Source organism: Melospiza melodia, chromosome 1, assembly GCF_035770615.1.
Source record: "Melospiza melodia melodia isolate bMelMel2 chromosome 1, bMelMel2.pri, whole genome shotgun sequence".
Lineage (NCBI taxonomy): Eukaryota > Metazoa > Chordata > Aves > Passeriformes > Passerellidae > Melospiza > Melospiza melodia.
The window spans coordinates 29,688,971-29,714,981 of record NC_086194.1 but is presented as its reverse complement, the minus strand read 5'-3'; the positions used below and the strand labels follow the sequence as shown (position 1 = coordinate 29,714,981).

The 26,011-nt window shown below is 36.1% G+C and overlaps 1 protein-coding gene across 1 annotated transcript in view; it reads left to right on the top strand.

The window, feature by feature from the left end:
* Window positions 1–25,727, top strand: part of MEOX2 (mesenchyme homeobox 2) — a 52,148-nt gene extending 26,421 nt beyond the window's left edge. The window contains exons 2-3 of the mRNA XM_063152412.1: window positions 11,808–11,980; window positions 24,417–25,727. Coding sequence (XP_063008482.1) covers window positions 11,808–11,980; window positions 24,417–24,641 — 398 coding nt within the window. The 3' untranslated portion in view covers window positions 24,642–25,727. The remainder of the gene's footprint in view (window positions 1–11,807; window positions 11,981–24,416) is intronic.
* The last annotated feature ends 284 nt before the right edge of the window (window positions 25,728–26,011 follow it).

The window sequence follows — 26,011 nt, the reverse complement described above, 5'->3', positions numbered from 1 at the left end:
CAACAATGTGAAACAACCAGTGCAGTTATTCAACAAAAACCATTTTTGTGGCATGTTCGGTTCAGCCTCTATGATAACTCAAGCCTTAGTGACATTTGTTCTACTGACTGGAGTCACTGGGGAATGCAGAAAGGAAGGGAGATGCAAGTCATGCTAGTTGAACCCTTTAAACAGCCAAACAGCAAGCAGATGAATCCTGAATGTGCTGTGCTGCTTAGGAGCTCTAAGCAGAACAGCGGGTAAGAGAGGGAATGAAGTTCAACACTTCACAGCTGCCTTTTGACACTTTGTCATGCCACAGACAGTTGAGATCAGATGGTTCAGGTTTTGTTTGGCATCAATAGGAACTCTCAGCCAGCACATTGCAGGGGTGGTTATGAGAAGCAAACAGTCCCTTGTCCCTAGGTGTCCCCTTCACCTCCAGACCCTGAGCAGCAAAAGCAAGAGGCCCTTATTCAGGATGGTTGCAATGCCTAAACAAAGATTGGAAATGCTCTTTCAAAGATGTGCAATTTTAAAATAAGATACCCTAGATAAAAATAGAGTAATATATAATAATTTTATTCAGTTGGGTGGAATTTCCTTGACTGAGTAGTTTAAAAGCAGATGAAATAAAGTTTTATGTTGAAAGGAGTAACACCCCAGGGCTTGTGCCTAACTGCTATAACTCTTTTTTTTTTCCTAAAGCTTCAGACCTTTATTCTACTTCTATAGATCCCTCTTGAATTTGAGAGCTGCTACATACTCTTTTTCAAAGCTGCCAGAGCAGAGCTCAGGAGGTATTTTTTGAAGTTTAGAGGCAGATTTATCTATCACCCCTCCTCACCCTGTTAGCACAGGGAAATGCAGAATGCATTACTGTTGCATGAAGCCCAGCCCTGGAGTTGGTGGTTACCAGCAACCAGGAATCCTATACTGGGATTTCATTGCTGCTTTGAGCCTCTGCTTTTTAATGTGTACTCCCACATCCTTCAAGTACGTATGCTGAAACATTTATTGACATTTTTTCCCCTGTTTCTGGGATCTGATAATCTCAAGTATTGTGTCTACTCTTACTGCAGAGATCCAACCCTGGCTGGGGTTGGAAGAGAAGCAAAGAAATGTAGCACCAATTTTAATTTCCTAGAAAGATGAAGTTCAATAGTTATCAAAGTCAAAAAGTGGGACAATGTGTTACCTCCAGCTGCCAATCGTTATTGGAGGTGACAACTGATCACATTAAAGAATGTGGGTACTGATTTGAAATGTTTTAATTGTACAATTAAATAACCTCTTAATTTGTTTTTGGTGTTGTAACTTCTAGGATGAAGAAAAAACATTATACCTATCCAACTTTTATGTTCAATATTTATGAAAGTTTCTAAATTTTCTTATCCCAGTAGAGGTAGGTATTTAAAATGAGCTTTTTTAAGAAGAGTAAAACATATACTGTATAGGATTGTAGAAAATAGATAGGATTTACTAGGCTTTGACATGCACTGTCAGAATATTTCATTAGCACAGTACTTTACCAAGAAGGCCTTTATTTTCCAGCTTGTAGGCAGCAAGCTGTGGGAGGTGAGTGATGGAAGAGACAGGCCCTATTATTTAACATTTGTTTGCCAAATGGTCTCCCTGATTGGAGAAAACAAAAGTTTTAGAAGTTTTTACTTTTGTGTGAGTTTAGTGATCACAAAAAGACTTTGCATTACTGACAAGGAGATGTAAAGCTGGAGAAAATAATTACTTTTTTAATTTGACTAAAATACTGAGGACATGGGGTTTAATTATTGGGTGCTTTTGGGTTGTGGGGGTTTTTTTCTTTTTTCTTTTAGCATATTTTTTTCAATGGGCTCACTTGAGACTAGAACTTTACATACACACTGACGTGTTTGCACAATCAGTCTCCTGTTACTGTATTTTCTAAATAAAGAATTAAGACTTTGTAGGGAATATTAACTCATTTGGAAGTAGCAGTCCATTTTAAAAGTTAAAAGAAGGTTTATAATTTTCATTTACTGTAACTATAGTCTCACTAGATAATATAAAAAGGAGCAGTACAAGTACAGCATTAAAATTCTGCCATTTCAAAAGCTGTACTTGAACCCATACTTGAAGTAACTTCCTCTTTTGCATATATAGTATTCTCTTGTAATCTAATCTTAAAATGCAGGAAGGCCTCCAGAAATTATACTACATCTTTTTGCCCACATGGAAGTTGAAGGATTTTTTTAGTTGTACTCTGCCAGAGCTTCCATTTATGAATCACAGGCTTTAACTATGTAAGTTGATTCTTAACAATCAAGAAAAATTAGCCGTCAAAAAGACCTCCCAGACTGTAAAATATTTAGTAAAATATATCTAGAAGAAAATTTAAACCTGAATTAGCTAGATTTTATTTTTTTTACAGATTTATTTCCTTCACCCAAAATTCTATCTAGAGAAGTATTTTGGGTTTTCAGTTTAATTATTGTGAGCATTTTTCAATTCTTAGCTATACCTAACCTGTACTCTAGGTTGAAAATGAAATTGTGTTAGCATCAAACATGACAAATTCTTTGGGTGCTTTTAATGGATTCTGCCATTTACGATAATCATTCGAGAAAACAAAAAAAAGGAAAATGTGGCATGGTGCTAAATAGGGGAACTTTTAGGGTAAGTCAAAACCAGCTGATATTCAGAACTTCCAAAGCAGTCATTAGTAATAGTTTTAAGTGAAAAATGAACCTTTCATGGTTGGCCTGAAAGCCAATGGTATAAATAGGTAAAACATCTGAAAAATTTTATTTTACAATGCTTTTTATTTTGGCTTTCCCCGAAAGACAGGTAATTCCATTTAATTGTATGTGGGAAAATACTTTTCACTGTTTTTCCAGTTTTATAGTTAGTGTTATACCTCAGCACAGTACTGTGAAGTAAACAGTGAATGAAATAATAGAAGATACCCAGAAAATCCACCCTGTTGGGTATGAGGGAGTGTGTGTGTGTGTGTGTGTGTGTGTGTGTGTGTTTTCTGTTTTGAAAAAAGTCTGGATATCTGCTCAGGTAGGTTATGAGCACAGCTGGGCCTGTTGGTTTCATTTTAATGCTTTCTGAGGGATAATAAGATTTACAAAACATGTCACTAAAACATATGCAGGCAAATACATTTGCACAGAAATCTATATTTCTTAGAGGCCCAGACAGAGATTACATTTGTGCCTCATGCTGAAAGCTGTAATGCCACACTAGCTGAGCCATGTCCACTAGGGACAGCCACTAAGGCAGAGAATGACCACATGGAATTGTGTGTGGGGGTTGTGACACTCATCAAGACTGGGAAATGGAAGGTGATTTGTGATCCTGCAGCTCTGCAAGGTGCTACACACACTTTAGAGGCCAGTTATGGGTGTTTAAAAAGGACAGGTTTTAGAAAGAGTAAAAACATTTCAAGCAGACTGAATTAAAAAAAAAAATTGAGAAAGGGCACACTAACATAGGATTAAACAGAAGTATTGGATGTTAGATTTGCTCCAGACACTGCTTTTTTTCTGTCATATGCTCAACATATATAAAATTTTCACTACATCACTAAGGGGTCCCAAATAAATCTGTTTCGTGATGAATGGAAAAAAAAATTAGCTAGTGTAACACACGTGGAAGAATTACATTAAAAATACCACTGTGAAATGGCTTCCTGTTTCCTGTAGCAGCAAAATAATTCTTAGAAAGAGTTAAAGTGGAATTGTTGGTACCCATTAATATTTTCCTTTGCGTAACTGTATCCTGAGTCTTTGAAAGAGGAGTGAGTTAGGCAATACGGAGCCCTCAAGAAACAGTATTAAACTGCTGTAAAGTGTTTCAACTTTTATTGCTAAGTATGAAAAACTAAAATCCTAGATTCTTTGGCTTATATGCAAAGTATGTATTGTTTTGTTCAGACAGGAGGTTATGCAATTGCAATAAACTTTTTTTAAAAAGCAAACTTAGAAGTCAGCATAATTCTGACTGCAAGTTCCGCCTGTATATTTTGAAAAAATATATATGAAGGAGCCTAAGGAAATGCTCTTCTTTATGAAAAATCATTTCAACTCAAGATTTCAAATGATGCTTTGGAAGAAAGAGGTCTAGGCTATACACTTGGTGAAGTCTGTAATCACATTACACCTTGATTTCTGCAAACTGTGGATAATGTGAATAATGTGTAAAAAAAAATTGAAGCCTATTTGCTTATAGGTAAAACAGAATCGTTTATTAGAAGTATATTTGGAATTTCACAATGCAGATTTAGTATAGTGGTAGCAGAAAATTAAATAATTGACAGCTTTCCATAGAGTAACTATGTAACCACATTAAAAATGTTTTAGTCACTGATTCAAAGAATAGTATCCACAAGGTCTGCACTTTCCAAGCAACAGAATTATTATCAAGTGCTGGCTGCCATTTGGGAAGCAAACATGGCTAGTTTTGCATTGGGATGTACTGCTGCTTAAATATAAAGGACTTTTAATGCCAATGTGAAAGCACATAAAACTAATGGCCATTTATATAAAGAAGTTACTATATGAAAAAACGTTTGTAAAATGCATCACTTGACATATGTTCCCATTCCACTGTGATTTGGATTCTAATACACCAACAGTGGCAGTCTGGCTTTTCAGAGAAAAAAGTAATATTTCTGTTTTCATGATGTTTAAATTCTAGGTAGCACATGCAGAAAGCATACTAGTATATTTTGGTATATTACTGGTGACTTTCTTAGCAGCAAATCACTGCAACATTTTTTTTATTCCTTACCCACATCTCAATTTTTGCTGGCAATATCTTAAGCTAGAGGTATAGCATTTTATGTCATAGAAAGTGGAGCAACCTCAACCTAATTTTGCCTAAAGAGGCAAATCTACATGTACTTGAGAGAAAGCATTTTTTCAAACAGTTTACTGGTCAAAGGATTAAATGATCCATAATCCATTTTTTACCACTTAAGTATTTAAGTATTTTTCCTTTAAAAAGATTTTTTTTTTTTTTAGATGTGAGTTATATATGGCTTTCTGTTTGACCTGAGTCCCACGACACTGCTTAGTATTTTTGGCAGGACAAGGGTCTCTGATTTGCAAAGCTAAATCGAAAACTACAACCTATGATTTTAGAGTGATAAGATTTACTGAGAGGGTATTATCTAAGTAAATTCTGTGTGTCTTACACTCATTTCCCTCCTCAAGCAACCACTTCCCTACAGTTTGCAGTGCTTTGCATCTTTCAAATACCATCATGGCAAAGATCTATTTTCCCAAGTACATTTTTCCCAAGTATCATTTTTATAAAATAATGTAGTGCCTAAAGGAACCTTTTAATGCCTCCTTGGAGTTCTGATACAGCCGCTCTCCAGGGAAGAATTTTCATCAAAATGATGAGAACGATGATGACCGAGGTATGCACAGTGTTTGGCCTGGGTTTGGTTGCTCTTCACTTTTATTCTCTTCCTCTTGGTTGGAAAGAGAAGTTATATAAACTTCTATCTCAACTAGATGTTTTCTTCACTTCTTGATCTTTGTTCTAACAAGCTCCTGTACAGAAAAATCTGTTGGTTTAATTTTATAGGTTAGCTTTTACTCTGGAACATTCACTCCTAATTATTGGGGAGATGGTCCTGACATCATTTAATGAAGCTTCTCTGCATGAAAGCAAGTTATAAAACTCGTTTGGTAAAAAGGCAAAAAACCCAGCATGTGTTATTTGTTGCTGCATGTAGGAGATGTATCTGCAGAATGTACTTGCAAATGGGAATTGTCAATCCCAGTGGATAAAATGTCATATTAAAATGCAGTCTGAGAAGTTATTTTCAGGGAAAGCTTGTGTCTCCTTTCCTATGATAAACTGTGATTATACACAGACTTTGGACAGAGATTAGTGAAGATCTACTCACTAGATCACTACTATTCTCAGTCATATGAGAGAATACATATGTTGTCCTCCCTGTCTGCACAGTTTGAAGAAGCAGTGACCTGTACATGCTATGTAGTTAGAAGGTAAAAGGATATCTTTTCAAGCAGAGGTGTCTTCCAGAACCTGCAGCATTAGCTGCTACAGTGTTAGGAATCAATGTTTCCGATACTGCAGTATAATTCCTAGACTTTTACTTTCAGAAGGCAATAATAACAAAATTTTGGCAGCAGCAGCCAGTAGGTAATGGTTTGGGACAGTATATAGTGTGTTTCAGAATACCCACAGGTTTTGCTGTGCCAGGTCAGTGTTTTTTTTGGGTGCGGATATGAGGCTGTTTTAAATTGTTAATTGTCACAGACTGTTAGAAAGCATTAACTCAATAAGCAAACAAAAGTTTGCTTTCATTAGACTGAAAAGAAGGATTCATGTAGTTTTGACATCGTACTTGTGCTACTGTGCAGTTTTGCCCACTTGCACATGCGGAGTTGTGAATTATGGAAATGATGATGTTGTCTGTTCCAATATTTAGTGAATTGCAGGTCCAGAAATACTTTTAATGACATTCTCAAAAGAGGCACTCAGACTGAAGGTGTTCAGTGATTTGGAAGTACACTTTTTCACTAGGCAAAGTCTTTTAAGAACATTATTTAAATGACTGTGAAGAGAAGGAAAATTATGAAACAAAAATAGATTAATAAAGTCTGCAACATTTGGTGCAAATAACAGAAGGTGCATCAAAGTAACCATAGATACGTGGACTTATTTTTTCTTTTGTACAAAGGTTTTACACAAAAGCAGGGAGTAAGGGTTTAACGTATGAACCTGCAAAGTAAAGAGCAGTGTTTTGGATACAGGGTAAATTTTCATATTAATTCTACGCAACTTTGAATTGAAAATTTAGAAAATAAAAGTCATACAAAAACTTCATAATATTCTGGATCAAAAGTCAAAAATGTCTGAAGGCGGCTGTTTCTGGGTAAATCTTGCTCTCACACGTAGTTTCTGGCAAAAAAATAGGAACCATATGGAGACCTTTGCACCATCTCTTTGCTACTTTTTCCTTAGTTCATATTGTTCATATCTCAAAAGAAAAAAGAAAAGTAAGCAAGCATTTTGAATTGAATCACATATCATTATTGTGTTTTTTGATTTCTAGAAGGTTTTGTTACATACCAGTTATTTAAACAAATGTCTAAGATTTATGTTTGAAAGAAATATTGTTTCATAAAACATTAAAATAGTCAGAAGTAGCAAGATTTTTGCTTTTAATACTTTGCATAGATAGCTTCATTTCAAAGTAGATGCCTATGTTGTAGTTCTTTTCTTGATCATCATTTATAGGAAGATACACAATTAAGGACATATAATTTATCCAACTTCACTATAAATTAATAGTGAAATAAATTTAGAAATTGTTTGCTAGTGCTGGGGGCTTTTCATGGGTAAGTGTTGCAAACTGTTAGTGAAAGATGAAAACCTGAATATTGAGCAATAAAGGTGAAATTCTTATGGCCTTTTTGTCAAAAATCATTAGTGGTTATTGTCACTATTCACTCTCAGTGTGCATATCAGGATCTGAAAACCTTCTGTAACTACCAATAGAACACTAGCAATCTGATAAATTTTTGAAAATTTTTGTCTGGGGATTTACATTCCTGGTATTAACTGAATGTTCATTTCTGTCTGAGAAATGAAGGTATGCCAGCTGTTGAACTAATCCAAGAAAAAAATAGGTGTTTCTTGCACATTTGACCTTTGATTCTGACCCTACCTGGTTGCTAGCAGATCTTTGTACCATAGATACCTCCTCCAGTCTCTTTCAATGTTCTGTGATCAGTCCTTCTTTTCCTTAGGCGGGTATCAGAAGTAAAAACATCAAAATTATCACTGTATAGGGATTTGATCCTGTGTTTGCTTGGCATGCTTCAGCTCTTGATGTAGAGAGAAGAAAATAGGAACTCTGATGGGATAATACAAATGTTGGGATTAAGAACAAACCATTCCTTAAAGTAAAGCAGAAGTAACTTTTGAGGGTGGGGAATAGTGCGATTGGGAATGATTTTTTTAAAAATAAATCTTGAGCTCTTATTAAGCTTGGCAAAAATCTTAGTCTTCAAAGATTTGTGGAACAGCCATTTATAACTCTGAATGTCTTTCCAAACAGTACTTTCTTACATCAGTTACCAACAAGTATTTTTGTCTAACAGGAGATATTAAAGATGATGCCTGGAGTTTTTGAAAAGTGATAAAAACAGTTCTAAGAAAAGGCATGACCTGCATCCCTCAAAGCAGTGTTTAACTGCCTATATTACTTGACATCTAAAGAACAAAGGTTTCCAGAAGAGAGACTGATAAGGTACAAATACCTGCATGTAGGCTACATCTTCTGAAAGTGTGCCAGAATTGGTCTGGCAGAAGGCGGAAGACAGACAATATAGATTACTGTATTTTTCATCAAGTGGTTAGTACCATCTGTATGTATTTTATGTGTGTCTTTTGAGAGGCAAGTAGTCTAACTGAGTTCCCCCTAGGCTTTGTTCTCTGCCTCTACACCTACCACTTGGCATAAGATGTAGCCAGTAGAAGAAAACTAAGGTTCTTGGGACCTTTTTCTTGCCTTAGTTGCAACAGCTGCAAAACAGATGTAGGCTGACGTGAGTTCTGCCAAGAATCTCTTCCAAGTCTCCCACCCATTTTCCACCAAAGAGAAGCTAGTCAGGTGATATGAACAGAGTCCTGAAGGTCAGAAAGAGATGGGAGTTCCCAATCTTGGCTTTATAGAGACTGCTAAAAAAACAAAAGCCGATTAGAAAACCTAGATTCTTTCTCCTTGGAAATTAAAACAACCCCAAATTTCAAAACTAAAATTCCAAGCAGTACGACATCAATAGGACATAAAAGGCAGCCTGCACATGAACCACAGTGACACTGCAGCAAGCAGGATGACAGCAAGAGACTCATGATTACCTAACTAGTACCCATTTCAGTCTCTTTTTAAATATATTTTCAATATCTCAAATGCATTAAGCAAAATGCTATTGTCTTGCTGGCTGTATTTTTTTTGAAACAGATTTCCTGGGATTCCAGTTGCTCTATTACATTACCTCAGTATTGAGAGCAAGTCAGCTCTCTGACCTGTCCCAGGTTTCTGTGTACCTCTCCAATTTCTGCTTTCAGTAGTGATTGAATATACCATGTGGTTTTTACACTGTTACAAATCCAATCAATAATATTCTCAAAAATAAATAAAACCCTGCAACTTTTCCACTGTGTCAGTCTGGTCGTGGAATCTTACTGCTAACAAAACTATGGCTGTCAGGCATTTAGAATCCAGCATTGAATTAAAGGTAGTATCCAGCAATGGAAGAAATGTCTAAGTGACCAGTAGTCCAAGAATGCTTATATTTCCACAGGATCTGTATGGGGTAACACTGATAGCAGTTCTGAATCCTGTCTGTTGGCAAAGATGATGGACGTAGGCTACTAATGCAGTTATATTCCCCTTTCCTTATCCCAGTATTCCTCCCCTTCCCTTTTCAGTATCCCAAGAACCATTGGCTCTGAATGTTACAAAAAACCATTTGCTGCTGAACAGCAAAGCCGTTTTCCTCATGGAATCATCTGCTTGCCAAAATTGCTCATGTTACAAGTCTCAGTCACTTACAGAGACCAGTGTCTTCCTGGGAGACATTTGGATGGGCACTCCTTAAGTTTTTCCCTTCAAACATTCACAATAGAAGTAGCTACCAAGGTTTTATAGCCTTGATCCCTCTTTCTGTTGTGTATCCAGACTTATGTCTTAATTTCTAGTATTTAATTTTTGATATGGTATCAGTGTCGTATGTAGTTACATTACTTTTATTTAAGGACACAACCTCTAGTCTGGGAAGCAGTGAGCCATGGATCTCTCTTACAGCAAGTACTGACATGGGAAGACTTCTTGGCTCATGGCCTCACACAAGCACAGGATGACCAGGACAGTTATAGGAGGACTTTAGAAATTATTTGTATAAAATTAATTTCTGCATCATGCAGCACATAATGACTATGCACACCCATCTGCTTTTAAGCCTGTATGAAACACATCTGGCAGTATAGGAATGGTTAGCCAAAATGGCAAAAATAATGATTTAGGTGTGTCTCTTCAGTGATTCAATGGAATGGGGATTTAGGGGTTTAAGTATTTAAATTCAGGTGATCTACTAGTATTTGGACCTTATAATGGGATAGCAGACAGAGAAATTTAAAGGAAAAAACCAATGTGCATGTTCCTGAAACAGAAAAACATGGAGAGAAGTTAGAGTGACTCTACTCTGCCTGCTAGTATAAAGGAAGAAATGTTAATTTCTAGGTGTAAAGTGGTTTTGAAACATCAAGTTTTCTATGTCGAGTTTGGAAATAGACCTTGGCCCCACACTATTGTCAATGGGCCTGCCATCTAATGTCCTAAAATCTCTGCTGTACTTGTGGCTGAACAACTCCCAGATACACTCAACAACTTTGATGGACACTCTAAATCATACAGCCAGTACTACATTTCACATTTGAAGCAAAGTTCTGTGTGTTATGTCAGCAAAAGCAGAGGTTTGGTTCTATGCAGCCATTAGCTTTAAAACATTTTAAATTATTGACTATAGCACTGAGTCAAGAATCAACAGTTCTCATTAAAAAAAAAACCTCAAAACCCCCCAAAGTTCCCTTCAAAGTAACAGAGTGACTGACAAAAAGTGAAAATATTCTTATACCTTTATAAAATGTAGATTTGAAACCAGACTCATTGGCCAGTTGGACAGGCTCAGGCATGCTGATGATTCATCTGACACAGAGTCCCAGGGAGGGATTTTTTTGTGAGCCAGTTCATTTGGATGTTGATGCACGTTTCTATTTAAATCAACAGCTGAAGTGTGAATTAATCTGTGACATTTTTAAGATGGTTCGTGAGGCCAGAATTAATTTTGGATATATAGGTGTTGTATCATACCCAAACTTACAAATGTCTGGTCTTTTTTTTTTCTTCTTCTTCTTTCCTTTTTTTTTTTTTTTTTTTGCTTTCCACTATCTTTTTTTTTCCTTATGGTTTGAACATTCATTTATTTAAGCTGACTTCACTGTCTGCAATAGAATGACTGTCACTGAGTTACTGAGTTCAGCAGTTTGGGTCAGGACCAAATATATCTGTTTCTGAGAGTAAAAGGAATTGTGAGGGTGATAATGAAACTTTCCGCAAAGCTCCTCTTATTGTGGCCAAAGTATTCCTTAGGTAATGAGCATCAGTGGTAGCAAATTTCCTATACTGATACCAGCTGTGCCAAAAAGCTCCTACCTGCACTATAGCGTGAGTAGGAGATCCCATGGGACATGGGAGAGGACCAACTTCCTTTAGACGTGTGTTCAGTTTCCTGTGCTTTGTCTGTTGCTTTCCCTGAAAGTGTAACTGCACTAAACCTTAAAGTGTCTGCTGTAAAACAGCTTTGCCTTAAGGTATTAGTGAAGTGATAGGGGAGAGAGATTCTTGAGGTATTACTCATTATACAGTAATCAAATGATACACATCCTGTACTGGTTGGATGCACAGAGAGTTGCCAGCAGTGGGAAGGAATTGACGCTTTGCAGAAATTCTTCAGAGAATTGTTAGAAAATGAAACACTGCAAGGTTTTAAGCTAAAGTTTGATGTGTTTTAATGGAAGCAGCAGATCAAGTCTGCCAGAATTACTTCTGCTTTCCTGATTTACAGCAAAGGATCCATAGGAATGAAAGCAAGGGTGTGTTTCAGAGAGAAGAAAGTTTGAAAGATGTTACTTTAGCTTGTTGTTTTCGTCGTCTTTGGGCTTGTTTTCTATTTAGCTGTACACTTGTCATGACATTACATCACTTTTTGCCTTTTTTTTTTTTTTTTTTTCAGATTCCCAAGAAGGCAACTACAAGACAGAGGTCAACAGTAAACCCAGGAAGGAAAGGACAGCTTTCACCAAGGAGCAAATCAGAGAGCTAGAAGCAGAATTTGCTCATCATAACTATTTGACCAGGCTGAGAAGATATGAGATAGCAGTAAATCTTGACCTCACTGAAAGACAGGTACTGATGAAAAATAATGGACTTTAACTGCCTGCCCAATATGTACCAGGAATTAGTAGCTCCTCACAGTAAAGCTCCTGTTTATCATGCTAATATTTATGTTGATACATCAGATTGAATGTTTTTAGCAAAATTATATACATTTGTTATCTCTCTGCTGTGAAAGTAATTTATACTTTCATATGTACCACTTACAGATTAATTTCATCTATTAGGCAGAGATGGAAGATAAAAGCATGAGTGATAGACCTGTTAGATGGGTGCATATCTTTTCTAATCTGTCCACACTGATGTCATTGAAGAGAGGATAGGTCCCAAACACTGTATGCACAAGGAGTTGGTTTGCCTGCATGCAACAAATACGAGCAACTTGGTTCAGCCTATTAAGTATATGCGGTGGCCATTAATGCAGAGTTTCTGAACATCCTGTTTCCAGATGGCAGCAAAAATGGGAACGCCAGCAAAACTGGGATACAGGCATTTTAAACCCCTTTATCTTACCCTGCTCTGTAAAAGCAGCGGAGATGATGGAATTTCTTATCACTGTTATTGGTTTCCTGCTCACCAAACCCTGGTCCAGGAAACACTTCTGCATGTGCTTAAGTTTCATCATGCATGTTGTCACATTGATTTCTAATGGAAATATCCATGTTACACATGTATTAAAGTGTTTCAGGATCTCATCTCTATACACTAAATAGGTAGTGAAGTCACATTTCAAATAATAATTACATCAATGTACACATTTTGAAAATGTGTTTTAGTAAAGAAGTTTAGAATACTGGCCTCAAATACACAAAATCTCATTAAATATTTCCTACAGTTTTAATATTAAAATGGAAAGCTTTTTGTCCACTGATAGACAGTCATTCTTTTTTCAGGAATTAATATGAGATTGAGGGATTGCTTTAGATGCAATCAGTAAGATGATGATATAGTCAAAAGTAGGTATCAAAATAGCATAATGATTTGTGAAGTCTACATATAAGAAGATTTGCAATTTTCTTGAGCACCTGCCATAGGTATGTATATCAAATCCAGCCAATAAATGAAACAAATAATTTTTAAAATGAACACATTTTTACTCACAAAAGTAAATCCAACAGCTTTTTGGTTTCAAAGCTTCTAGAAAATGGCTGTGCCTTTGAGCTTTTCAAGAAAAACACAGCAATTTCTTGTTTGATTTGACCACAGTACCAGGTTTCACTGGGGTAATTTTCAGTTACTTATGTATGGTAGTTACGTTTTTGAAGTACATTATTTTGTATCAAATAATTGATAAAATTTTGCCTGTTTTTCATTTCCACTGTCTATGGTTTTTAGACTCACACCTGATTTTGACAGCTAAGGAGAGAAAGAATGAATTCTTGTCTTGGTGACAAAGGTAGAGTCGGCATGAAACTGAACAATGATAAATAAATTTAAAAAAATATCTGATGGCAAATTTGACAGGAATCAGTCAGCTGGATATAGCTCTACATTTAAAAATGGTGAATTTGGCCTAGAATTAAGTGTTTCCCCAAATAAATTCTATGTTCTTTTCTTCAAAGATCATGTTGAGTAGTAAACTAAATGAAGAGACAGTTTATTATCCTGAAGGGAATAGTTAATCTAAAAGCATTTAGCATAGTGAAAATAAGATAAATATTAAATATTGTTTTTGGAGGAGAAAAGACAGTCCAGCTATATAAGTACAGAGAATTTATTTAAGTCATAGTAGTAGTTTCTGTTCTCCAGCTATCACAAAGCATCAGTTTTAAGCATTCTGCAGATTACTGTGGTAATTTCTAAAGCATTGTCATTAGTCTTTTTATTTATGTAATCTAATCCTTTTCTGCTTCCCCAGATTATCACAGAGTGACAACTGAGCTCCTAGAGATAACTCCCTTCCCTTCTTCCTTCCTTCCTGCCTTCCTGCTTAACACCACCTTAGAAAAGGAAAGCATTAAGATTTTTAGTTTGATAGAATCCAGTTCTGTATCTTCCCACAGTAAAATGGTCTGAGAAAAGGAGAAGAAACAACAACAACAAAAAACATAAAAACTGTATTGTTAATCAAAAAGTGAACACTGAGGGGAAATTCTGGACATATTTTTCAGTTTCTGAATCATATGGTTATGTATGTTATAGCCAAGTAATGTTATAAAGTAAAAATGTCTCTTTTAAACCAAATCTATTGCTTTGATAGAAAAATGGTGTAAATAGCATGGATCTGGGTTTCTATGGTATATGGCACACTTCAGAAGCTGAATGCCATAAATCAAAAGACTTGGCTCTTCTTGTATACTTGTTTTATATCAGCATTCCTCCAGTGACTTAAAAATGTACTTCAGGGTGAGCGTGGTGTGACATTAATACTTCTTTTCTCTCCAGTGAAGAGAGGGAAGTCTCCTCAGGACCTGCCTTTCCATCATTACCAAAATGAATCATTACCCTTGAGCGAGATAACAGCACTTATTTTCATTCTTATGAAATGACTTTTTTTCAACTAGCCATGCCTACAGAGGAGATCATATTTGATACCTACCTTAAACAGGTGCAAAAAAATGATCTAAAATATATTGATGGCATTATCGGCCATGCCCCCCCTTTTCCCATGAGATAGCACTTTTAGAAGATTGCTGTTTGCAGAACTGTTTCTTTTTACTATTTTTCCCCAAAGCTGCATTGCAGAGAGTGCAATAGCTGATAGTTCCTTTGTTTGAAAGTAGTGAACACACAAGTGATAGCCTTGATCTCATGCTGTAGACCCCTAGGTGTTGGGAGATTTCTTGATCTTTCATGAAACACTGAATTTGCATACAGAGAGTTGAAACTTCCTTGAGATAGTACAATGGCAAAATAGTAGCATTGGCTATTGGGTGAAATAATGCATCTGCTTGGAAGATAGGTTTGAGAGCAGACCTGATGGAATTATTTGTTTAGCATTACTTTTTAGTTAGGATTTTTAAAAAAAGACAAGTGTATTATTCAGATAAAGAAGAACAACAAAATAATCTGGGGAAAGTATTGTTGGGTCATCTTAAAGCTACAACTTTCAGTTATTCCCCAAGATGTGAGATAAATCATGTAGCCTATTAACGTAAAAAATCTCTATCTTCCTCTTGACTATAGTGATAATTTCTACCATATGCCACAGATTAAAAGAGGCACTGACCAACTAACACTTCATAATTACCTTTCTGGCATTTAAATAAGCTGTAGAAAAAAGCATATGTCTAACCATATTTAAAAAGCTATATAAGACTATTAAAGTTTTCTGCAGTCATCAAAGTAAGGCTTCATTTGACTTTTGAAATAACTTACAAGATCAATTCAAACATAAATGACTCATGGAAGGCTAGTTCACAGAAAAAACCCCAAAAAAACCCAAAAAAAAAAAAACCCAGAAAAAAGCCCCTACATATGGCTCAGGAGAAGGAAATAATCCTATTACTCCCTAAAAAGGAAACCTGAGTTACAAGACAGGAGGATGATATTAAATAAGTGCCTCAATTGCCTAGATATAAAGAGTGCACTTTGAGAGCATTATAAGCACATCTGGTGGTAGGATGGCTCTATTATGGTATTGTAAGAACTCCAGAAATATAGGTACATATAATGCTTGCTCCCTCTCCTGTAGAGTGCACTCACAATCCCAGATCAGGCAGCAGTTAATAATTTTCAGCTGGCAGGCCTCCATTATATTTTGAAGAGCTAGTTAGACTAAAAACTATCTGAGTTCCCTAGATATTTGTAACCTTGACAAACGCATTCTTGGCTTTTTTGTACCTCCAGATAAACTTGGAGATGGTTCCATGCAGACTTTTTAATATCTCACCGTGGGATGAGGGGAGGAAGCAGCTGCAGCGGGGTATCAGAGGAGTGGCAAAATGGACATTTTTACGGAGTTGATCCTGCCAAATATAGAAAGAGTAGGAGATCTTTCCATCTCACAAGATCTTTTTGCATGGAGCTAATCAAAAGAGTAATGTTGCAGTTCTTCAGGCTAGCTAAGGTTACCGGAATAAACAGTCCAAATATGTCATGCTTCAGTTTGCCAACACAAACGGAAAATCCCACCTAGTCAGATTAAATTCTGCTGATGGCAACAACAGCTTTATTTCTTCTCAACTTTAATTTCCAATATCTGCCTAGAAGATATCAATCATTTATAAAAACCCTAAAGCCATTGATTTTGCATAGGCAAAGGACAAATTTTTTTCCAAGTGAAGAATGCTTTCGTACCAAGCGTTTGACTTCCATGCATGTGGTACCAACATGGAATGAGTCACAAAGAAAGAAGCTTTGTGATGCCTTTTTCCTGCCAGAAATGGAATCAAGCAGCCCTATTATTTAAATCATGCTTTGGTATAGTACCATAAGCCACACTGTAGCACTGCATTGTTAAGATCATGCAAATACTACATGAAGCTTACCATTAGAAAATTTTTCTCCAGACCTGGTTACCTCAAAATTTCATTGCAAGTGACTTGATTAAAATACTTCTCAGCATTACAAAGGTAAATGGAGGTTAATCACTGCATTTTTTGGACTTCACTGATAAGGTAAGAGTAGCTTTATTTGGTCACCCAGGCAAGAAAACAGGAATTCAACATTCCTCCATCATGTGTTTGTTCTGCACAGCTGCTGGAAGTGTAAATATCTCTTCATGCATTAAATGGCATAACTAATTTTCTACTTTAGGAAGCTAGTTTTCTGAGGCTAGGTGGTGAATATTTTCAAACAAAAATCAAACTGTATTGATAGGACAGGCTTGACCACATCAGTCTGTCATGCTGTCACATCTCTGAAAGGCAGCTGCTCATTCCACACTTCCATGTGTTAAGCACACTCTATCCACACTATAATAATGAGTCTGCATGGCTTGAAATCCTTTAGATTTTTTGTTTATTTAAAGTAACACTGTTAATAAAATAAAACTATGATATTTGTCTTGAGCAATATAAATACCAACAGTAAGAGTCACTGTGCACCTCTGTTCTTTCTCAGGAAAGAATTCAGCTAGAAAGCTTAGACATAATTAGTGCATAATTTCGATTTGTGCACTAATTATTTAAAAAAAAATTACATGGCAAAAATTCATCAGCATATTTAATTTGCAGTATTGGTTGAATTTAAACAAGCAATTCATATGCAAAGATCCAAGAACTTCAAGCTGTTAGTTGTGAATGGACCCTACACCTGCAGAGAAACCCCATGAGGTTCTGGGTGGGGAGAAACCTCTGCTGTGCCAAGAAGCATATGTGATATAGACAGGAATATTAGCAGCTCATACAGCTGCTTTTACCAAGTGCTTGAGGCATGGCTATTACCTACCCCTGCTCTTTCTTAAGCTCAAGTTGAGAAAGATGTGGCTTCTTCTGTTATCTCTTTAGGGAGAGGGGAGCTTTTAAATTTGTCATTTGTAGTCATTTTAAGAAATAGAAGAAATCAGTGGAGAACAACTTATTTTGTAGAGTCAAAAATGAAGATGTAGAATAAAGGAGATTTTTTTTTTTTTTGGAGGCCATTGAGAAATGTTGATCTGTGCAAAATGGGTGCAAAGTGATGAACATTACAATTTTTTTTTTATCATGAAGTAAAATACTCTACATATGAGTAATTCATGGAGGTAAATGTCTACACAAAGAAGAGGAAAGTTTAGCTTAAGGTAATTAGTTTTCCACCATTTGTTTATTTTGTAGGTTTGGATCACACGATCATAGAATCATGGAATTGTTTGGGTTAGAGTACCTTAAAGATCATTTAGTTCCAACTGCCCATGGGCAGGGAACATTTCACTAGACAAAGTTGCTCAGATCCTCATCCACTCCAATCTAAAACACTTGCAAGGATGGAAAGTTCACAACCTCTTTGGGCAACCTCAGCCTCACAGTAGAGAACTTCTTCCTAATATCTAATATAAACCTACCCTCCTTCATCTTAAAACCATTCCCCCTTGTCCTATGAGTGAATTATCAAAGTCACTCTCCATCCCTGTAAGCCCTCTTAGGTCCTATACATAGTAAAGGAATGGATGAAAGTATGCTCCTAAAAGACGTATTACAGGAGAATAAGGTAGAGGGAGTTCAAGCAGCAGCCCCACAGATTGCCTTTCTTTGCCTAGAACCAAAAAAAGGAAAGACTAATTTTACAAAAAAATATGACCTTAGATTATGTAAAACAAGTCACTAGGAGCAAGGTGCCTGAAATAGTGTTTTTCTTTGTGCTTAAGATATATTAACTGCAAAATCTACTTTAGAGAGGTTTTGATTCAGGAAGATTAGCTGTTTGGTCATGAAAGCAATTTTGAAGACCATTGGGGGAGAAGGCAACTGTTCTTTGCAGGGAGTAGAGGGAGGTAAACTGAGTGCTCCCAAAGACTTCTGAAACTGGAAAGAAGTACTGCTATCACTGCTGTCCTCTGAAATATAATGGCTATTCCATCCCTGTTTAAACGTGGGAGGTAGAAAGGAGAATGTATCACCTAAGCAGTACCAAAATCTCAACCGACTTTCATGTAACGATAAACCAGAACTCACTCCTACACCTTCCTGGGTGCCAAAAGCTCCAGCTGTCCTCTGTGCACCTGCCAAAACCTCCCCTTTCTCTCAACAGCTGCTGCAAAGTACTTGTACACATTCAGTGTAAAGTTCTGTAATGTAACATGAAGCAGATCATTTTAAATAAGTGAGCAGGTGACTTAAATAATTTTAATCACAAGGCTCTGGTACCACTCCTTAATTTCCACAGATAAGTCCATTTTCTTCAAGTGATGGATTTTGGAAATATTTTATATTAACTAAGAAAACATCTAATAATAAAATTTATTTAAATTAGTTTTAATCTCTAAAATACATTTGAGATTTTTATGAGATTTTCTTTGGAATAGAAAATGGAATTCCTTTGTTATATTCTATGAGCAATTATATTTATTCATAGGTTGTACACTTCTATTTTACTTCTATAAGTTTCTGAATAAACTATCATGAAAATATCTGTATGCATGCAAAAAAGGCAAGCTTCAGCTGTATAACACCAGAGATTTCTGTAAATTTCAGGAGTTTGACTTTCCTTAAAACTTGGCAGCATAAATGTACTATCTAAAAATAACAGGAATGTTTTCAAGGCCTAAGAAAGTTTAGAAGTAAACCTATTTTTTTTTCTAATTTTGAAAACTTAGTGTTATTTTTTATTATTCATATGTTTGTCTGTATCAGAGGAAAGTAAATTGAAAGATTTAAAAATAATGAATGTAAATGGATAATGGCTGACTGAGGAAGAATGCTTTAAAGGCTTGATACTTTGGTCTTCATGACATATCATTAAGGTATATTAAAACATGGAATTTAGGATACTGACTGCAAAGACTCTTGCTTAGAAATATGAATCCCCTAAAGCAAAAGAATAACTACAACTGACACAGCACTCTTGTTTCTAATTTTTAAGGCTCTCTAGAAATCAGGCCTCAAATTTTAATCTTGTTTAGGACTCATGCCACTAAAACCAGGAATAGAAAACTGGATTTTAGGAAAGAATTTTTCATTTCCAGAAAATAGCTTTTATAAAGAGAAAGTATTTTTTCTTAAAAGAAGAAAGGGAGCTGATAGTAGAACTAAGATAGTTTGAATTCAGTCACTACTTTTTCATTCAATTATTCTCAAAGTTAACATGACTGAAAGACTCTGCTGAAGAAGGAGCACTAAATCAGACATTTAGGAAATATTTACATTTTGAATCAAAAGGAGTTGTTGATGTCCACATAAGGAAGTTATATTAAAGATACACATCCAACACAGCCCATCATGTGGTCCTTAAGACTACTAAGGACCTATATATCATAAGTATGTAATAATTATTTTGGCAATGTAGACACTAGCAATGTCAACCTCATTGTTTTAACTCCCCTCCTATGATTCCTACAGAGCAGACCTTAAAATAAATTGGTCACAGCAAAACATTTATCTTGTAGATCAGGAGATATGCGATGAGAAATAATTTAGTCGTATCTAAAGTAACAGTCTAATCATCAGATGTGGGAATGCAGATGCTAAACAACTTGTTGACTAAGGGAAAAGAAACAGGGCTTTCGTGCCAGTAAGCAGATGTGCTCAATAGACTGCCTCATAAGCGCTGATTTAGAAACAGCTGTTAATGCTACCATCATCTTTAATACAGCTCATTTCCCGCCACTTCCTTTGTTTTCTGTGCATACACATGCTTGCTCCATACAGTCAAGTTGTGCTAGTCAAAGGGTGGAGACGAGGGAGTGCATTTCCATAAACAGTAGGCAATCAGGACTTGATTCTGAGAGGTGGTGAGCACGCTCAGACCCTGCTGGAGCTAACAGGCTTGAAAAATAGCATTAAAAGCTCTGTAAATCTTATTAAGTTTGTCACAGTAGATCTTTAAACTTTCTTAAAGGATATAATTTTTTGCAAAAGTTGTGAATGTCACTACTAGTTCTTTCACTGGGGGAAATTTCAAAAATTTTTAAAGTTCATTTCAGCAAGGATTTTTTCTCTCTATTTTTATTTCAATTTTTCTTTATTTTTCTTTCAGTCATTCAGTCACTCTCTATCACTCTTGATCTATTCTATTCTATTCTATTCTATTCTATTCTATTCTATTCTATTCTATTCTATTCTATTCTATTCTATTCTATTCTATTCTACTCTGTTCTATTCTACTTCTTTTATTTTCTATCTTCTTTCTTTATGCTCTCTCCTTTATGTTTTTCAGGGTTTTTTGTTTTGACTCATGTTATATGCATGAAAATTTAAATGAGTTGTGTGTTTGAAAAGCATTCTTTTCCATGAACCAAGATAAACTGATGCTCTGAATTACTTCACACAAAGTTTGCTTCACTTCCTTTCCATTACTAAAATATCGATGGATCACATATCAGTAACAATTATACCCTCTATAACTGACCTTCAGCTCCAAAGGAAGTTCAGAATTCCAATATCTAAATTTGATCTCTAGAGGAAATAACAAGTGAAGTACCTATCTCATATTATTAGCAAATGAGCATTAAGGTCTTCATTTAGAGTCTATTGAGCTGTATGAAAAAAACCTCACATTGACATTAGTGTACTTTGGATCAGATCAAAAGTGCACTTCAATACTTCATAATGGAGGACATAAAGAAATATATAGTAAAAAATATTTTGTGTGTGTATAATTCATTCCCTTATATAAGAACCCTGCAGTACATTAGCACAGCAAATGGTATCAAAATAAACTCACAAAATTTTCAATTATAAACTTGACTATAAATGATTTCTAGCTTTTGAGAATAGGCTATAAATGATTTCTAGCTTTTGAGAATAATTTTTGACATACCAAAAAAGCAATTGATTATTTTATATTCTGTCAGTAAATCAGATGCAGTTTATTTAAAGTAATGAACAAACAGCCTTCCCCCCCCTCCCCCCCCTTTTTAACATTGTTGCCATTTTCTCTTTATGGGAAGGCTATATGTTCGTAATATTCAGTAGTATATTTCCTCCTAGGAGATTGCCAGTGTTACTTTCTTCCTTCTACACTCAAGAGAGTTCATGCAAAGGGAGCTGGAGTCATTTCAGCCTAACTTTCCCAAAATGCCATGTTTCCCATACAATGGGTCACCTGCAGACATAGCATTACATGATGGATCCTTGGAGGAATATGCAAATGCATCTTATGCTCATCCTTGAAAAGGGAAGTCATCATCCCTTAACTGATTTATATCAACTAATATGCAGATGCTGACCTCTACTAATCCCTGGTGGAGGCACTTTAAAGGCATAATTTTATGAGCTGATCTGAAGGCTGGTGATCTGAATGAAGAAGTACTCCCCAGCCTGGATTCAGTTACTCATTACCTGGACCTGGGGTCAATCTTTTGGGTTTAATGCTCAAGGACACAGACTCATCTCAACTCTGCTGTTGTCAAAATGGCCTGAATTATAACAAGCAGAACCAAAATGTATAATCATAAAAATGAAAACCAGAATAAGTTAATTAATTGCAGTAGAAAACAGTCAAAAAATGTCAGTTTAGCAGATGTGAGAATTAGTTTTTTCTGTGAGAGAACAGAAATGAGCACCTGTAACAGAAGCCAGGCATTAATCATCCTGTTCACTCCTGTCCCATCCAGGACAGTGTCTGACTGGTCACAGGAGTATTAGCTTCAGTTTCTCAAGTACTCACAAATGAACTGACCACATCCAGAAGGCCTGGATGTCTCTTATTCCACTAAGTTAAAGTAGGTTGCATCCAGGCTGTGCACTGAAACCTTTACTTCAAATGCATTATTGTCATGTTTCTTGAAACCATGTTTTCTATAAATTATTATTACTCTCTTCTAGGCTTTGAGTGATGTGAATTATTCTGTGAATGTTCAAAGACATAAAAATATCCAGAGAATTGCTCGGATCTTTTAATATTTACTCCAATCCTGTAATTTTTTCTTACCAAAGAAAAATGGCTTGGCCCTTATTTCGTAAGAAGTGGGATAATATCCTGTGATAATGGGTCCAATCCAAAGTGTATTATTTTTAATGTTCAGATAATGATTGCAGTTGTGTCTACTGCACTACCTGGCACAAGTAGAGCAGTGCCTTTTGCAAGGGAAACTTCACTGTTAAAAACCCCCCAAAAATGAAACAAAATATTATCACTTCTCCCAGAAAGCTGCCAATGCCACACCCTTTTGAAAATGTTGTTTCCAGGGACACTTCTGATACCAGTTCTGAGTATGGTAATATCCAACATCACAGCATCCACTAATAAATACCTTCCCTTTTACACTTTTTCACTTGTCAAGCTAGATTTCTTTGGCTCTGGTGAGCTGACTAGAGGAAAAGATGTGCTCTGCTTAAAGGCTCTTAACTAACCTGGAATAATTTTTCTCTGTTCCCAAGTGATTTTGCTTTAACAGCTCACTTTGGCTTTAACGGGAAGATAGAGTATTAAAAAAATAAATAAGCTCTCTTCCTTCCTATATACATCTACAAAGAGCGCAACGCTATCTATCAGTTCAACTGTAGTAAAATTTTAATGCAAAATTCAAAGCAATAGTAAAGGTTAAAAACTGTGAGGTTTCCTGGATGTGTAAGACAGATTCAGCAAAACAGCATTTTTGTGGCTCTATTACTCATGTTGAACAATATGTCCTGCTGTGCCTGTTGCTTGCTGATTCTTTTAAAACTCTGAAACACATTCTGCTAAACACAGCAGAGGATATACTAGCATTGCAAGCTTTCTTGCTTTTTTTCCAAGTTTAATGTTGCGGGCATTGTTTATTTTTCTGTGGAACCTTCATCTGAAGAGCTGCACACATACACACACACATGAGATTTTTCAGCAACATTAACTCTAAATGAATCAAACTGAACAATATTCTATTCATACTGTTCTCAGTGACAGTACTTGAAGCTGATCTGAAATCAGCCTTTAATCTGGTCTAATATATTTGACAGCTGCTATGCACATCTTTTTTTTTCTTTACTTTTCTTTTGGCTATTGAAAAATATTGTGGTTTGCAGTGCAAATAATTTAGGTTTACTTTTCCCTCATATATTTCCATACAGAGATGGGGAGGAGCGGAAATGAGTTTCAGCTGGCGTAAAATCTTGGGGTTTAATATGACTTAAACACAGATACATTTTTAGTCTTCCATGTTATGAATTTCTTTTTCATTCTTATCTGAAATTATTTGCTAATTTTGACTCAATTTATAAATGCCTTGCCTTCTGACTCTGGGAGTATTTATTTGTCTAAAAAATTTGATCAGGGTCTATGGTTAAATGCAGCAGAATAAAGGATCAGTTGACTACAATAATTTGAATACATTTGTGAAATAGACAGGGAAGTCTTAAGCTCTTATAGTAAGAAATGGTCTTTCAGATACTTCAGCAAGTTTAAATAAAAAGGCACCTTTAAAGTGGTGCACCTGAAACTCATCACCAGCTTACAGAAACAAAGAAGAAAGCAATGCCAAATTTCAGGCAAGTTGTTTTCTAGAGTAACTACCCTCTGATGAAGGGTTCTCTATTACTCAAATTGTATGTTCTTTTGCACAGTCCCTTGATGGGAAATATTTTGACTTTGTTTCTCTCTCTGACAAATGGCATTAATAATTAATATATTTTTCAAGAGTATGTGATCTTTTGAATGTTTTTTAAAGGGCTTGGAGATGCTCCTACAGAACTGTCTGTAGCAGATAGCCCAACTGTCTTCTTAAGAGTAGCTCCTTTTCCTCCCTTGCTGTCACTATCCCCAGTGTTCACATCCTACCCAAAACTGAATTGCCTGGTCTTCAGGGAAATCTTGCTAAGCTCTTTACCATCCAGGCAGAAAGGCACATTAGGAAAATACAATCCCCAAGTGCTGCGCTACAGGTAGAAAGTTGACTTTTACCTTCAGTGACCCCATCTTCATTTTCTTGTTTTGTCTTTCTTCTGCGAAGGTAAAAGTTTGGTTCCAGAACAGACGGATGAAGTGGAAGCGCGTAAAAGGGGGCCAGCAAGGGGCAGCGGCCCGGGAGAAGGAACTGGTGAATGTGAAAAAGGGCACGCTGCTCCCCTCCGAGCTCTCCGGCATCGGCGCCGCCGGGCTGCAGCACACGGGGGACTCTCTAGCCAACGACGACAGCCACGACAGCGACCACAGCTCCGAGCACGCACACTTATGATGCACACAGAGTGCCCCAGCTCCGTTCTCAGGAAAGATGCTTTGCTGGCAAGCCTTACACAGGCATCGTTTACTTATGCAAGTGACTCTGGCAGTGATCTTTAAAGTTGTTATGGAAAATTCAGGCTTATTGTGTCTGCTTTTCTCGATTCTTAGATGGTTTACAGTAAGTGCCATGTCTTAAAGGTGCCTCAAGAGTGGAGAAGTGGAAGACAAACTTACTTTGAACATTCCAGATTTGTTTGTCGTTTTTATGACAGCGGGCAGGTATTTTTGCTTAAGCTTGCACTGAAAATTACATTGCTCTCAAAGACGTTATATTCTGAAAACCACAGTGCCACAAAATCACTATCTAGTGGATAAGAATTGTATTTTAACTCTGTATATATTTACCTTACAGCATTTTCCTGTCTTCACTAATTTTTAGCAATGCATTCATATTAGCTGATGGCAATAGTCACTCATGACAATAAATGGCTTTTTGTCTCTATATCTTTGTTTTGTTTTACCAAAGACATACAATAAATGCAGATACTTTTGTTCAAGTAGAGAACAATACAATAGTGTCTGCTAGGACACATCCTTGTATGACAGACAAAACAAACCTTATGTTGCATTTACTATCAACTGCTGCTAATAGGGTATTATTAAATTTACCTAGCTCCTCAATTCTTCTTATCTTATAACTGCAAAAAGTGATTTTAACAATCATAAGGATAGTCCAGTAACCTGCCAAAAATGTCATGTTCCACTCATGCTCAGTGGAAACTTTCCAAAGGATTAGTCGTCTCTACTTTGTCATAATTGAGTACATTGATAAATGCTGAAACTCTGCAGAAATGTTTTTGCTTCATGTTCAGTTTGAAAAAACAGCAGCTAAACTGAAAGCTATTATCAACTGCTTATGTTGGCAGAAATCAAAATATGAAGGTAACTCTGTATTGTGTCCCATGTGTAAAATCAAGACATATTTTCTGTTATAAGCTTTTGTGTACATACAGGCAAATACCAAACCCCAAAATTTAATGCAAACCATTGATTGTACTTTGTAAAGAAATATGTTTAATAAATAATCCTTTTTAAATAACTCTGGTCTCTCTACAGTGATTTCATAGGACTGTAAAAGTGATTTTTGCCTAAGCAGCTCTGTCTCTTTTTGTGTCTTTTTGAATTTCGTCTGGGGACAACACAAAGCTGTTTTCAAATTTAGGCTTTTAATCCTGGACAAACCTTCCTCCTTGATCCATTTGGGAAACTCTTTCCTTTAGCAGGAAAAATTTAACTAGCAGCTAATGATGTCTTCGGCCAAAACCAACAAGACTTTGTTCCATCATTTTTCCATATTTAAAGCAAATGTAAAGGGTTATTTTG